General features: G+C 38.1%; 1 protein-coding gene across 1 annotated transcript in view; it reads left to right on the top strand.

The window, feature by feature from the left end:
- Cdh7 (cadherin 7) overlaps positions 1-16332 on the top strand; it is a 93740-nt gene extending 77408 nt beyond the window's left edge. Inside the window, exons 7-11 of the mRNA XM_090352980.1 lie at positions 532-668; positions 2009-2130; positions 2784-2901; positions 5640-5891; positions 15046-16332. Of these exons, the coding sequence (XP_090209106.1) occupies positions 532-668; positions 2009-2130; positions 2784-2901; positions 5640-5891; positions 15046-15539 (1123 nt within the window). The 3' untranslated portion in view covers positions 15540-16332. The remainder of the gene's footprint in view (positions 1-531; positions 669-2008; positions 2131-2783; positions 2902-5639; positions 5892-15045) is intronic.
- The last annotated feature ends 812 nt before the right edge of the window (positions 16333-17144 follow it).

Genomic DNA, 17144 nt, shown 5'->3' with positions numbered 1-17144 from the left:
AAAGGTCTTAAAAATCAGATTGATATTATTTAAACAAAGTGTGGTAATTCCATAATAAATATGCAATAGGATAAATATATGCTAACTTCTTAGGATAAGCATATGAAAACAACAGGCTACTTGAATGATTGATTTTTGGAATGACCTAATATGAATAGGACCTAACATGAATAGGACTATAAATGCTTTTAGGAGTAATAAAATCAGTAATAATTACCATTTTTATATTAACTGTAACATTACTAATTGATATATTTACAGTATCATTTTAAATATAATAGCATATGCAAATCCACAGTGAACATAATGATTCCTTAGAATTCATTTTAAAACATCTGCCAGTAGAGCTAAGATATGACTTTGAATATGAATCAACAACTATGAAGAAAATTTAATCAAGGTTTGCTGTTCCGTTCCTAACATAACAACCATAGAGTCAGCAGGATTTGGTGATTAGCGATGCAAATATCAAAATAATTTTAACAAAAATATAATCAAACATGAAAGCTAAACTTTTTAATTTTCAATTAGGTATTCAATTGACAGAAACACAGACTTGGAGAGATATTTCAACATCGATGCCAACAGTGGAGTGATTACAACTGCCAAGTCTTTGGATCGAGAGACAAATGCTATTCATAACCTCACAGTCCTTGCAATGGAAAGCCGTAAGTTCAGAGGTTCAGAGTTTCCATGAGAATGGAATGGAGCAAGAGCACACAGAGAGAATCATTAAATTGCAGAGTTAGTTTGGCTGGTATTGGTTGCATAACTAAATTGAACAACAACCTAACAATCCAAAATGACACCGCTACAAAATAGTATATGGTCACTAGATTTACTTGTGAATGTTCACCTTAATGAAAAGAGAAGACTAAAATAATGGTTCTTATTTGCCTTCTGAAGACTTCTATGGTTCTAGTCAAACTTCCTATATTGAATTGATGCTGATAAGCAGTGGGTAAAATAATTTATAAGAATTAGTAAATTAAGAGCTCTTGATCCACTTATATATTACCTGCAAGAACTAAAAAAAATGTAAGTTCTCAACTTAATGTACTGAAATTTATTTCAAATCGTACAAAATTCCGATTTGGTTTTATTATTGCCCTTAATTTACCTACTATTAAGGTTGAATAATTGCAGCATGCATAGATAAAGGCTTTCTACTTGGAATTGATTTCTTCAGGTTTTGATTCTAAAATATCATCAGCTTGCATACTCCTCCCCTTACTCTTTTATATTCCTTCTCTGATATTCTACACTAGAAATTTTTCTTCGCAGTTGTACAGTTGTACAAAGAAACTGCTATGTATAATTTCATGTAAGTTGATTTGGGAATTCTGTCACCTTCAGTGAGTTCTTCCAAAATACAATTTTTTTCCAATAAAAAAAAGAATTAGTAAATTAATCTCTACCAAGTTTAGACTATTCAGTTATTGAATGACTTTTTGTCCCTGGCAAGAAAACCACTGAAAAGAAAAATTACTTATTTTCAATATGAGCATTATGTATTAGATACTGCATATGCACATATAATGCATGCTTCTATAATATAAATTCATGTTTGTATGAATATGAGAGGCTAGCTGAAAGAATTTTGATCTTGCATGGTTGATTGTTCATTATTTTTTCAAGAGTTTTCTTATGAGGGACTACACATACACAGGAATAGACATGCCACATTTACATAAATAACAATATATTTATGTGCACTTAGAGACATATAGAGATATATAGACTACATTCACGTACATAAACACCCCACGTGTACATGTCTAACTTATGTTACATACACACATTAATTTATGCAGTTAGATCAGGCTTCAGATCTGTTTAAAGAATGAACTATCAGGTTTTGCGATTTTGAGTCTTGTGATACGGCATGTATTTGCCTGACAGTTGACATTTCCATGCTTGTCTTGTTCATCTAACTTTCTGAGCAAAAGAGCAACAGTGTAACAATTTTTCTAAATGCAAATTCTAATGCTCTCCTTTCATTTCTTAGAGAACCCCTCTCAGGTAGGAAGAGGCTACGTGGCCATCACCATTCTCGACATTAATGACAATGCGCCGGAATTTGCCATGGACTATGAGACGACGGTCTGCGAAAATGCCCAGCCGGGGCAGGTAGGAGCCTCTCAGCTTCGCTCTCTTTGCTTTTGATTTCCTTTAAATCATGCAGCAGCAGTGCCTTTGAAATATTCCAGCTTTAAGTGAGCCTACCATCAACTTGTTTCAATAAAGCTAATGCTTTGATGTGTTGCACAAACTAATATTAAAGGAACTTTCAAATTCTGCTTTAATTGAGTGGTGAAAATTCCTGAGGAAGAGAAGACAAGATATTACTTAAGTCCTGTTAAATGCTGAAGGGCACGGATTTCTTTCAGGAGAAATATAGCATATTAACCGAGGCTGTTTGCCCACATGCCATGGCACAGCTTTAAATACCTTGAAGTTTTAAGAATGAAGTACTGTGCATCCGTTTGGCTGGCTCCTCTGTGTGGTTGGGTGTCTGTCATGTTTGTTAGGAGGTCTAATCAATTGCTGCAGCTTGTTTCTGAGGTTCACAAAAGTAAGTTCAAACACAGGCTTTGAAAAGGCCATGGTTTGTTTATCTCAGCCCTGTTGTAGATTGGGTTCACATCGGTAGACTGGATTCATTTCCTCTCACTCACTCAGGAAGATGACCTTTATTATGCGCTGTGAAATCATTCTTCCTGCCTCAGAGGTTTTAGCAGAGCTCACCAACACGCCTCCCCATTTTCTTTCCCTATCTCTAGGTTATCCAGAAAATCAGTGCGGTAGATAAGGATGAGCCATCAAATGGGCACCAGTTCTACTTCAGCTTAGCAACAGAAGCCTCCAACAACCACAACTTTTCACTGAAAGATAACAAAGGTAAAGTGTGGTGTCTCCAGTGGAGAGCAAATGTGAAAGGCGCTGCAAGTAAGGTGCCTGTCTGTCTCCCTTAAGATGGCTGATTGTGGAATTTTTTTTTGTTTTTAATTGTTTTTTTTTTGCTTTGTTTATTTGTTTTTGTTTTGCTTTTTGCTTTTTAAGAAACAGCAAGGACATTAATTTATAGAGCAATGAATAAAGATTACCTATAGATTTTTCTGTCATGAAGAAGCTACTATTCAAATGATCTTAGACCAAAAGCCAAATGGACCACCTAGAGAGCTAATTGCCTCTTTTATTCTTATTTGTACACCATAGTATGGTCCAGGGATCTAATACATTGAATAATAATTGTGAGACTTTAACAGAATCTGAAACATGAGAAAAAGGACTTGTGCTTTGCATATTTCAACTTTGATTTAATTGTATAAAAGGAGTAGTTATTTTCATATGAAAATAAAAGTACCCGTGTAAACAACAATAGTTAAACCTTAATATGGCTAAAGTAGAAAATAACTAAAGAAATTCCTCTCATACTTTCTTGCTTCAGTGTTAACCACTCTTAGCAATTTCCTAAATTTTCTTATAGAAACACTTTATCAAATGCCAATAAATTGATTCTGATCTTGTTCAATAATACATATGGGTATTAACAAGGAACTTAAAATAATGCATCCATTAAAAGACTCTATTCACATATTTTATAGTTACAAACTCATCTATTAGGCTATTTTGAGATTCAAATTTCAAGGAGAAATGCTTCATTAGCTACATTCTTCCAGAAGATAGGGTTATGAAGTTACTGTCTTAAAGCCATTCTTTAGTACCCCTCTATACTGCAAACAAAAATTCCAAATTGGCATAAAAATTAAATATGGAAGAAGCATTTTTTTTCTGATTCTGTTCTCTCATGGTGGCAGCACACTGTTGTCTCTTTAGTCATGGAAATGAGAGAGCCTGCTCTATGTACAGTAATCTCAGACCCTGACTTAAACTGTACTTGGAAAACATTGTTCTTGGACATATCCCACACAAACACAGACTACAGGAGCTCCATGAGAAGAAAGTGACCACATGGCTCAAAGATCATAATCTGATCCAGCCGTGATTGTTGATTGCTGTATATGTGTACAAAACCACTCCTCAGCTGCATCTGCCCAGTGGCACAGCTGGTAGCTTAGAGGGAAGAAGGCTGTCTTCCGTCTTGGGAAGCAAAGGCAGCATGTTGTGAGTTTCATTACCATGTTCCTGAAGAGATAACATAAAAATTCTCTTCTCCACTGCTGGATGCTTCAGCTCACGCTTGCTGGGTGTGTATATATGTGAGCTCGCACATGTACCTGAGCGCACTATTTTGATGTCTTTATATCTGCTGTGCTACATTAAAAACCAGCAATTTACAAATCTCTTTGTAGGAGATTATACATACTTGCAGTACCTAACCCGGTGTTCATCAGCCTGTGTGTATCAAAAAGTGTATGCTCAGTCTATAAGCACTAACACTTCCATGCTTAATTTTTCTGTATCTTTTCAAATCCACAAATTTCAAGACAATAAGGTATACTTACCTAAAAAAAAAAACAACACATCAGGAGCAATCTGGTAATCATTTTTATTCCTGTCTCATCTATGAATGCATTTAGTGTTTTTTGAACAGTCTACTCTGAACTTGCTGTGTTGTTTTGAGACAGAACTGAAGCTTGCTCACTGTCGTGCTACAATACCATAAATCAGCTCAAGGGAGTATTGGATAAGTGCTTTCTTTATTGCAAGGCAAATATACAAATGACTACATATTAAATGGCATCATGATCTTGATCTGCTCTTTTTGCTTTATATCATTATTAAAGAACACCCCAAAATTTCTAATTATTTAAATAAGATGATGAGCTAAAAAGACTTAACAGTTCTTAAGGAATCTATTACCGATCTGGAAATCACAGATACATAAATCATTTTGTAAGCCTTGTAATTAATGTAATGGTATTTTATGAAATCAAAGGATTAATCACTGAGTATAATGGCCTGTTTGTTATTAACAAAGGGTTTCCCAACTTGCTCTTAGGGAAAAAAGGAATATAGGTATATAATTTCTAAAAATATTATACCATAATTGCTCTGGTCTATACCCCTATTCAATAACTTGCTTCCTGTTAACATTTCAGTCGCTGAAGGAGCTGCAGGTGTGTATTACCTGAGGAAATCACTACCACTTTGTTTTTTACTTTGGCCATCACAATGAGATTGACTGGCTTATTTCCTAGCCTATATTCTCTACGCAAAGCATGACTGTATGTTCCATTTGAGTAAGAGTACATTCTTCATCTTGCACTTTTGTACATGCAGTTCGGAACTTGCCAAGGAAGGGGTGGCCCCTAACGTTCCTTTGTATTTCACTGAAGAAAAAAATTAACCCATTAATTGTGCTTTGAAACAGAAGATGAGTGAAATGGCCTACGTAGAAACTCTTGGTCAGTTTGCACCCACACACTCAATGAAATCTGTTTAAGTGTCCACACTCCCGTGTCTTTTACAGTTGTTTCTCTGGGCTGTGCGCCATTGAACACAAATATCTAACTAGATCCCACCAATACCACTCTGCCCAGGAAAATCTCAGGGAGAGAAATATGGATGAGCTGTCCCTGATTCACCAATCCGAGCCAACAGCCTGGCTGGAAGTGTGGAAAGGCCCCTTCCACCAGGAATCTCCTAAAACACCTTTGCTTTGTGTGCTTTAGACAACACTGCCTCGGTCCTCACCAGGAGAAATGGCTTCCGGAGACAGGAGCAATCCGTGTACTACCTGCCCATCTTCATCGTGGACAGCGGCTCACCTTCTCTCAGCAGCACCAACACGCTCACCATTCGCGTGTGTGACTGCGATGCTGATGGCGTGGCCCAGACCTGCAACGCCGAGGCCTATGTCCTGCCCGCCGGCCTCAGCACAGGAGCCCTGGTAGCCATCCTGGCCTGCGTCCTCACCTTGCTGGGTAAGGGGTGCTGTTTCCAGGGTGGCTCTGACCGGGGGATGGAGAGGGTTTGGTGTCTATGTGGAAAGGCGCACTATCTAGTGGTGGTAGGACCCAGAATAAAAAGTGAAATGTGAAGGCCTGGGAATGTGGCTCAGTGGTGGTGTGAGCTTGCCTAGCATGGATGAAGCCCTGGGTTGGATTCCTCAGTACCATATGCACAGGAAGAAAAAAAGAAAATCTGGAAATGGCAAAATGGCACTGTGGTTCAAGGGGTAGAGCGCCACCAGCCTTAAGCACAGAAGCTCAGGGACAGTGCCCAGGCCCTGAATTCAAGTCCAAGGACTGACAAAAAAAAAGTGATACATAGAATAGAATGACATCAAATGTATGTCCCGAAATAACAGCGAAGAGGCATGCTTTGTGCTTTGGATTGAGTTTTTTTCATATATTTTTATTGTAATTAATAGAAGGGCTACATTATATACTCAGCAGATAGAAGGTACATTACTTCACAAATATTGATTCGCTTTCTCTGGACTGATTTTTTTAAAGCTGTGTTACTGAATACTCGAATCTAGATATTCTAGATTAGAAGAAAATGTTATCGTGTTTCCATTATTTTCTTATTTTAGAAAGTATGGCCTTATGATCAACCTTAATTGTGAATTGTAAAATCCCACTACAGATGCTGAAGAATGGGTAACACAGCTGATTGTATTTCTCATGATTATTTTCTCATCTGGTTAAATAAGATTTAACCTTCTTAGAGTGTAGTTCTGTAAAAGATTATGCTGCACCCTTTTTTCACTTTTTTAAAAATTGTGTTTTATTGTCAGGGTGACATACGGAGGGGCTACAGTTACATTCACCAGTAATGGGTACATTGATACCACTTCTTATATTTTTCTCCCTATACTGCATCCTTTTAAAACTTGAGAGACATCTGATCTGGCCCTGCAGAAACAGGTTTATCCCAAACCTGTCTCCTTCATTGTGTTGCCTCAGGTAGCAAGGACAAGCAACAGGTCAGCTGGTAACCCAAGTTGATGCTGTTTCCTTAGGACTTGATGGAATTAGCAAAACCATGGATAACCTATTCTAGCAAAAGTAGCCTTTGGAACGGAAGTGAAATGTTATGTGATATTTAAACACTGGATTTGTGCTGGGTTACTGGGACATTAAGTCTGAGGATCAGAGCTCACACACAACCTGGACAGAAAAGTCTGTTAGATTCTAATCTCCAATTAACCAGCAAAAAGTCAACAATGGTCATATAACTCAAGTGGCTCTAGGCTGAAGCCCTGGACTGACACACTTATGACCCAGTTTTTTGGAGCTAAATAAGCCACTATTTCTACCTCCACGGTATACTACATCTACACAAAGGAAATCACTGCTAGCTTGTGCATATCTACTTAGTTGTCTTAAAGTGGCAAATAATGGGAACAAGTATCATAAGGTTGTTGTGAAAATTAAGTGACATAATTCTTATAAAGGACTGGATGTCTACCTCATAGTGTAGACTTTAAGTGTTATTGATGAAGTCAGCAGCCTTACTCTATTAAACAGGTGAAGACCTAGTTAGGAGTACATTGATAATAGTCTCATAGAAATGGAAGTTATTATCTTCAATAACTTCAGCTGAACAAATAAATCTAGATGAATATAATTAAATTGTTGTTCTTATTTTTCCCATAGAGCTTTACACAGGTGATAGAAACCTCAGACATTCATGAAAAATGACAAGTAATTCCCAGTTAATGCCTGATTAAAATATAAGTGGACAGAGTAATTTGACCACAGGCTCACCCCTGTAATCCTGGGTACTCAGGAGAGCTGAGGATCATGGATCAAAGCTAGCTGGAGACTCTTCTCTTCAATAAACTAGTGAGAAAAAGCCAGAAATGACACTGTGACTCAAGTGATAGAGTGCTATCTTTGAGTAAGAAGAGGCTTAGGGACAATACCCAGAGTTCAAGTCCCAGAACTGGCAGAGAAGAAGAGAGCGAGAGAGCAAGAGAGTGAGAGAGCAAGAGAGCGAGAGTGAGAGATCCAAAGTGGAGAACTGTTATTGATTTTCTGGCCTCCAAAAAAATAAAAGCAAGCATGAAAACTGCATACATTCACTTTATAGTAACAGAGTAACTTACTTAAGATTTTTAATTTCCTTCACATTCAAAATGGACCGTCTTTACTTTTCAAGCCTAAAGTGAGTTAAAGGAGGTGGCACTGATCAAGATGCACTGTATTGATAAACTGCTTTGAGAAATGACACCTCTATTATATAGTTACTTAAAGATAATAAAAATTAAAACCGCAAAGAGTGAGAGAAGAGTTAGAAGGTATACTGAATATTTTTAAGATGTAACCAGTTTATCCTAAGCAATATCAGTAAAAGAGAACTAAAAGAAGATAAAATTGTACTGGCCACATGCCATTATAGAAATAATTGAATTTTAATTTTGAATCCTGTTTGTCTGTTGAAGCCTGAATATCTTATTTCAATTGTAGTAATAGTGTCAAATATGATTGTGGGGTCCTTTTCAGTTGTGTCTTTTAGTTAATAATCACTTAGTTGGAAATGGTGACACTGATTAAAATACATTGTAGTCATAAACTGATGTACTGAATTTAAACCTCTTTGTATATTTATTTCAATATAAAATCATCATTATCAACAGCATCATCATTATCATCATCATTCATTTGTCAATGAAATCCATTTCAGTATAATTTACTATATGTCATTCTTCCTCATATTTAAGTCTGTATGTTAGGATACTTACCCTTCATTAGACTTGAAAATGTCTGCCAAATATCAGATAAGTGTGACTCTTGTTTCTATTAAACTCCAACATTTTTGTTTAAATATTTACCAATTAGAAACAAATTTTAAAATCTAAGGAACACATTTTGTTCCTTATATTTTCCTCAGTTTTGAAAGTTCTTATTACCTCAAATGAAAACACAGCCTCAAGACCAGGACAGTTTTGAAGCAGAGACGTCTGCTTCCATGTCTACTCTGATGTTATGCAACTGACAGTGTGTCTCCATTCAGCTCATTCAGTTTTTATTTTCTATCCTATGAGAGGTAACAGCTGAGTATGATGTGTTACATTCATTTGTGTCTGCCTTCACATGGTAGGTACAAAAGCCAATACACAGTAAGATGCAGAAGGAGTTCCCCTCCTGGCATGGGACTGCTTTTCCATGAACCAACAGCTCACTCTTCTTAACACCTCTTCTCTGTAGAATGCAAGTGGGAGAATTTTAACTCAAATCTTTTAAAATTTCCATAGAAATACTACAAGGAAACAAATAATGGGAAACTTTGGGACATGGTAAGGAAGAATTTGAAATTCAAGTTCAACTAAGGATGCTTCTTAGGAAGCCTATTGATTTTGGAGTTTTAAAATTGGAATACACATGACTTACATGGCAAGATTGTGTTCCCTTTATATGACACATCAGAATGACTTGTAACTTGACAGTAAGTGATTCACTGAAGATCCCAGAATGTTAACACGAGAAGGCATCCAAAAATATATAAATATATCAGCCCTAATCTAAAATTGGCACTTCAGGAGGAAAGGGCTGTAGAGAGAAGTTTGGTGATTTCAAGAGTTCATTCAAGTTACAGGCCACACGAATCAGATGGAAGATCTTTTTATTCACTACTGCTGATTTGGGAACAAATCAAACAGCAAATGATCATTCTGTGCTACTAGCACATATAAGGTTTTATTTCTCCAGAATGAGTATTCTTTACTTCTGCAGGGGGACTTGCCGACAGTCCTCTTCTGACATTTTTTTCTTTTCTAACTTTATGGGTGTTGTCCTGTTCTAATTTCATTCAAAATCTGTTGCTCTTAATACCCTCTAAATGTCCTGTACACCTTAATACTCTAAATGAAGGTGATGACCCCCCCAAAAATAGAATGGGGGATTTCATTTGGAAATAACAAATGCAGCTTGAAAGACAGAATCACATTTTTTTCTGTGTAGAAACTATTCTTGCATCTACTGCAAGGTGTTCTCATATTCTAAATCATTAACAAAAATTCTATCAGCTAGCTAATATAACACTGATTTAATTATTTTATCATAATTACATATTTGTTAATATGTATAGTAATTTTTCCAATAGACAAAAAATTAAAGAAACATAATTGTATGAATTACTGACACATTAAATGATAACTTTAAAGAACATAGTAGAGATAATTTCAGATTCAGTACTGAAATTGTACATCCAGAAAAGTACAGAATGTTGATACAGAATTAAAAAGATTTGATGAGAGCCAGGCATGGTAGCTCATGCCTATAATGCTAACTACTCATGAGGCTGACATCTGAGGATCATGGTTCACTGCCAGCCTGGGCACTAAAGTCCATGAGACTCTTATCTCCAATTAACTCCCCCCCCACACACATACACCGGAAGTGTGGCTATGACTCAAATGGTAGGGTGGTGGTAGCCTTGAACTGAAGAGCTCAGGGACAACATCAGACCCAGAATTCAAGTCCCTTGACATACAAAAAATAAAAATTAAAAAAAATAAAGATTTAATGAATGGGTAAAGTTAATGAGAATAGAAAAATCTAATTTTTACCCTCAGTTATAAAAGGGATATTTTTAAAAAAGTGTTTTTAGCACAAAAGAATAGGTGCACAAGTAAATTCTACTGTTCAAAAAACTGTATTATATAGAAAAAATATTTAATTATGGGAATGACCCTGAGAGAAAGATATTGTTAACACTTTTGGTAGGAAATTAAGCCTTACAAACTCAAGCTTTAAGATTAATAAACTCATATAAAGTGGGCAAAAATATGCATTTTTGTAGACAATCATAGGTAGATTCTGCCATAATACACAAGGAAGATTTTTTTTTTTCTGCTTACTAAAAAGGGCCATAGAATTTGCTAAATGACATTTTCTTATTTCCTATTTGGATTTCATATTCCAAGTAATTGAAGTCCTGTAACATACCTTTTATCTCGTTTCTCTTCACACAAAGTTTCATAAACGGGTTTATTGAGGTGTTTATTCACTGTGTACAATTGTAGCTTTCCAAAGTTCCTGGGATAGGTGGGTGGACATTTAGCTATTATATGGCTTTTCATTTTGCTTCCCTGAAGTCTGAACTTTATTTGGCTTCTTTTACTGTGGCTACTTATGATTATGTTCAACTAAAAAACAAGTTCTTGGTTTCATAAGTTACAGCAAATACTTATGTTGTAAAAACAGGCACACAATATAGTGAGACAAAGGACAAGGGCAAATCAATGCAACAGAAATACCCACAAGACACTGTGTTGGAAAAGAATTTTACAACTGTAGGCTGGGGGAGCTGAGTCCACTAGGAGTGAAAGTATTTCTTGTGATCCATGATGGGAGAACATATTCACTTGGTAGTTCACTTGGTAATTCACATAACAGAGAGCTAGACTCCAGCTAGCTAATTTATGGAATAAGTGTGTTCCTGTGGCAGACAACCATGAAACAGAATGTATGGGAAATGAATCACATTTCCTAATCGCATACTATGAGCTGGACATTGCTTTATGTACATGTGATGAAAATATTTCTTGGCCTACTGTGGTTATCTGTACTTAGTCTATAAAAATACATATGTAATTTCAAGGATGCACCTCAGTTGTCTAATGTGAATGAGTGTCAGAGTCAGAGTTTCACACTTGCATGAGAAAGTTCTTGTTACTTTTCCATTTGTGTTTTCCAATTTAATGGTTACCTATGTCCTGGAAATACTAAAGGTCTGTAGCTGCTGCCACATTAGAGGTAAATGTGTCTTTGATCTGTTTCACATAACAACTTTATAATTTATTTCATTAATTCTGTGCATCTGCTTTAGAATATGCTCCAATTAATTTTGACCTTGTGAAGACACACTAGAAACTATTTATTAACTGTGAGCACAAAATTTAATTATAAACAAAATATAACCTATGAATGTTTTTCAGGAAATAGTCATTGGGCTTAATTCTTAAACTTAATTTAGATTTAAGCAAACAAATTCTGTTGTTTGTTTATATTAGTTGGAACAGACTCCTTGGGTCTAGGACAACAGGTGGGCAGCTCTAGACCTGGGTTGCTATGGAATCATTCAAAGCCACACAATGAAAAGGAGAAACCTTTTATGATACTTGTTTTAAGAAAAATAATTCATTAAACTTGTAGTTTAACTTTTACATCTGAAAACATGAAAATGATTATGTTTAATGCTTTTGCTTTACAAATCTCTAGTTCACACTCTTTGTTTTCTCAGAAGGTGTAACTTTGTACAGTATTTGTTCTGTCAAATAGCTGAAGTTAGTGATATCAGTAGAAATACAAAAGCCTGGGCAGTCTTCCAGCTTCCCACCTCTGTCCCTGCTCATTTTATTCTTATGATGTTTTTTGGGTGTGAAATGTGTATGTGGCTTTTATATTTGCTATGTTCAATTTTTCATTTTCTTAGTAAAGTAATAAAGTACTTTCTAAAAGCAAAAGTACTTTTAAAAAGTAAAAAAAAATTACCTTACTAAGTAAACCAAGTAAAGAAAGTTACTCTACTTACTACGCTGCTTCTGCAGAAAATATTCTTCTTAACGCAGGGATTATCTCAATAGTCTCTCCAGGGAGCAGTTAAAAGCTGTTCTATGTAAAAGTTCAATTTAAAATTTTAGTTTTATGTGTGTTCACAGCATTAGAAATAATCTCATTATAATATTAAATTATCAGACCAGGGGTGTGGCCCTGAGTTGACCTAGCATGCATGACCCAGGTACAGAGCTGACCTAGCATGCATGAGACCCTGGGTTTGATCCCTTGGCACCATATATATCGAAAAATGTCTCTAATGCCCTCCTTCAGGGCATTAGAGAATTAGCTTAGGAATGGAAGGGTTTGTAACGTAAAGAGATCTCCCTCCCCCACCCCCCTACTGCAACCCTTATCAATGGTATCTTCTTTTATTTGCTTTGTTTTTTGCCAGTCCTGGGGCTTTAACTCAGGGCCTGGGCAATGTCCTTGGGCATTCTCAAGGCTAGAACTCTATTACCACTTGAGCCAAGCTCCACTTCCAGTGTTTCTATGTATGTGGTACCAAGGAATCAAACCCAGGGCTCCATGTATGCTAGGCAAGCACTCTACCACTAAACCACAGTCCTGGCTAACAGGACTATCTTTCATTGAGAGACTTCTGGACTACCTCCTGCTTTCCTTCTTCTTTATTTTTCTTTAGTTACAAAGAAGCAGTATTTTCAGTGTGAGGCTGAACAGACCAGATGATGATAATGAGACCCACTGTGTTGTAATTTTTTCTAAGTGCTCAGAAAGCTGCTATTTGTGTTCATGTCTTTTTTAAACTTTTTTTTTTGCCAATCCTGGGCCTTGGGCTCAGGGCCTGAGCACTGTCCTTGGGCTTTCACAAGGCTAGAGCTCTACCACTTGAGCCATAGCACACTTCCAGCTTTTTTCTATGTATGTAGTACCAAGGAATTGAACCTGGGTCTTCATGTATGCTAGGCAAGCACTCTACCACTAGGCCAAACTCCCAGCTCTGTGTTTGTATCTTTTACACATCTGTTCACTTCTTTAACCTGCACACTGAGGTAGACTACTATCACGTAGCAATAGCATCTATGAAAACTTCTTCCCCAGATGATATGAACTAACCTGGGCTTTCATTCATTGCCTTTCATTCGAGTATTTTGACCTTTAGAAATGATAGGGTTTGGGAACGTGTGAATATGGAAAATTGAGGTGAAGCAGCTTATGCCTGGCTATTGTGTTATGAGACCACTGCAGACAAGCTTAACCACTCTTGAATTTGGTGGTTGGGGATTGAAACAGGGAGGCCCACTCATGCTAAGCCGGCACTGCGAGCTCTACCCACCGGCTACCACACACCATTTTGAAAAGGGTATGCTGATAATAAGGTGTCTTGAACAGTCATCCATGCAGCGTGTACTTTGACCTTTCCAGGCTTTCACAATGTAATAACAATACTAAGCACAGAATTAAAATAATTCATTACTTTCAACATGTTTTTAATTTATAAAATCCATGAATACTTTTTTTCTTTCTACTTTGTTTCAACTCAGTTATAGGACTGATAACCTTTACTATACTCTCAATTGAAGTCACTGTACCACCAGAGAAAGCTTCTACTTTACTGGTGTATTTTGGTTTTTTTAGTGTTTATGGTGAGGTTCAGAGTTATTACCTTTTCATAAATCAGGGAAGGAATACTTCTTTTAGACAATGCCACCCCTTCACTATCTCCCAGTTTCCTCTTCCCATCCCCACACATGATATGTATAGTTCATTTTCAACATAGTAGCTACTGACTAACTGTAGCTACTATAGTATCACGGCGGCATTCTTTAAAATTAGAAATATAGCAAACTAAATTCCAGTTACATTGCTGTCTTTGGGTGTTCGATGCAAACACACACTTGTCATGATCCAGTGTTAATTTTTGATATATGAGGGGACTTCCGAATGCTAAAGGAACGATTTATTTCTCAGATCTGCCTTTAGCTGCTGCTTGCAGTCTCACCACCTGGATTCTAAGTGTAATACATGAAGACCAGGTTCAAGATTTTCCTACGTAGAAGTGGGACTCCATTTATCACAAACTTTTTAATCTTTGTCTCTGATTCTATTGAACAGCTGAAGTTCATAGACAGGGACCACACATTTCTTCAAAGAACCTGGCCAAATGCCTGTGATCCTTTTCCTTCAGAATCCGCCGTTTGTTAAATTAGACACAAAACATTTATGAACACATTTCTTCTCCTTTTTTTTTTAACTTACCCTTTCCAGCAATTAAGGAGTTCAAAAAGATCTCTTTGTGTAGCGTAGCTTTGAAATGAGAATCTTTATCCCGAACTGGCCTCTCCATTTGCTCTGTCAGACAATTTCCAGGGGACAGCAAGGCCTCTATCCTGAGCAGGTGCCAAGCAGGGCTTCTTGATGTATCAAAGTGCTCTATTTTTACAGGCATTCCATCTTTTCTTTCACTCTAGCAGCCTTAGCCCATGCGCTGCTGTGCCACCCGGCCCAAGGGGGCGGCCAGCCCCTGTCCCCGTCTGCGTCACCAGGGGCAGGCCTGCTTCCACCCTGAAATCTCCCCTTTTGTTGTCTCCCCCCACCCCTGTTCCAGTGCTCATCCTTCTCATCGTCACCATGCGGAGAAGGAAGAAGGAGCCCCTCATCTTGGACGAGGAGAGGGACATCCGAGAGAACATCGTGCGCTATGACGACGAGGGCGGAGGGGAGGAGGACACCGAGGCCTTCGACATGGCTGCTCTGCGCAACCTGCATGTCCTGCGGGACTCCAAGGCCAGGAGGGACGTGAGCCCGGAGATGCAGCTCCTGAGTCGGCCCCCCTTCCGAACCATCCCGGACAAGGTGCTGTTCAGGGAGTTTATCTGGGAGAGGCTGAAGGAGGCCGACGTGGACCCGGGGGCTCCGCCCTATGACTCCTTACAGACCTACGCCTTCGAGGGGACCGGCTCGGTGGCCGGGTCGCTCAGCTCCCTGGATTCCATCAGCTCCAACTCGGACCAGAACTATGACTACCTGAGCGACTGGGGCCCGCGCTTCCAGCGCCTGGCTGACATGTACGGGCCAGGCCCCGAGGGGCTGGGCTCTTAGCCCTGGGACCTCCCCCTGGATGGGATGGAACCAAAAAACTAAGAATAATTGATAATATTAATTAATAATCATAACAGCAGAAAAGAAAGAAAGAGAGAGAAAGAAACAAAATAACATCCATCACACCTGTCCTGTGTTGAAACATCTGAACTCCCCTGGGCTGGAGAAACCTGCTTGTAAATATGTTTCCATTTGTAAACTTCTTCCCTAGAACGAGGAGGGGCAAAGGTGATTGAAGGATGGGGATGCTTTCGGCTTCCTTGGGATAGAATTCAGCAGGATGTGACTGCTGGGGGCTGGCAGAGGTATGGGATTCAGTTCTTGGACGACCTTCCTCCCATGCACCCCCCCCCCCATGCCACACAGTGGTGGTTGAGGGAAGGCAGCGGGAATCCATTCCTTGTCTGGCTGATAAATGACAGGAGGAGTTTCCAATGGCAGAAAGCGGTCAATAGTTCTCCTCCAGGTTTGGAATGGCGCGTGGCCATGCTTGTGCAATTCTGTTAAGCATCAAGTCGCTGTCTGTGCGTTTGATTTTATTTAAAGTCATCTCTTGTGATTTGCACAGGAGGATATTTTAGTTGTCCCTTTTATTTGACACATAGGATTCCATTTATTCCAGAGAAGCCAATCTCCATTCGAATCGGGTTCCATCTTCTGCCTCCCAGCACTAAACTCATTGGAACACGCTGGTCTTCCTCCCTCTGGCTTGAACGAAATTCAAGGGGTAAGCATGGAAATGGAGAATTGATAGTAGATTAATGGAACCCAATTGCTGTCTACATCTCAGCAAGGAGCAAGGACACGTGCGTTGTTCTGCTGAGCTACTCAACTCACACAACCTCTGGAAGGAAAGATTAGTATTTCAGAAAGACTTCAGGAGGCAATGTGTATTTCCTGGATGCACAATTTATTTTCCAAGGTCCTGGCTTCCTATGCTCCGAACACTTTCAAGGTTCGGTTTCCCAACCACTTTCTGGGAGTAAATATGTTGAGGAATAAATGGCTGAATATGAAAATCTGTTTTAAAATTATAATGTCATCAATCTCCTACCCATCTCTCAATCCAGATTCTCATGCATCCCTCCCAAGAACCAAGTGAAGTGTATGTTTTCCCAGTGGTTTAAAAGGTGCCAAAGTGAAGGGAGCCATTGCTTACACCCACATGGATACAAGATAGAGAGGTATCTCAAAATAATAAGACTTTTTCAAAAAATAATATTTCTACTTATTTTTCCTAGATTATGACTAGTTTAATGTGCATATACTCAAGTAAGAATGGGTTTATTTTTTCCCCATACTTTCTTCTTTGAAAACTATTTTATTGTTGGTCTCCTAAGAAATTTCCAGCTAGTGAACATGGTGTAGGAAATTGTGTTTTAAATGTAATTCTTTCCAGAATAGACTCTGGAGTGAGAATATGAAAGTGTTGATTACCTGAAGAGAAACTATGTAGGAATATGTAAATGTGCAGTGCACCTTTAGAAAGTATGTGAAAGTGGCCTTCAGCTTCATAAAAATAAATGATATAATGAATTTGACTTTCTGCACAGTCCTTTAATGTGAATGGAGCTCTTTAGCTATTTCATGACAATATAGATATGC

This window comes from Megascapheus bottae, chromosome 19, assembly GCF_031878675.1.
Source record: "Megascapheus bottae isolate mThoBot1 chromosome 19, mThoBot2.hap1, whole genome shotgun sequence".
Taxonomy (NCBI): Eukaryota; Metazoa; Chordata; class Mammalia; order Rodentia; family Geomyidae; genus Megascapheus; species Megascapheus bottae.
This window is presented reverse-complemented; position numbering and strand designations above follow the sequence as displayed.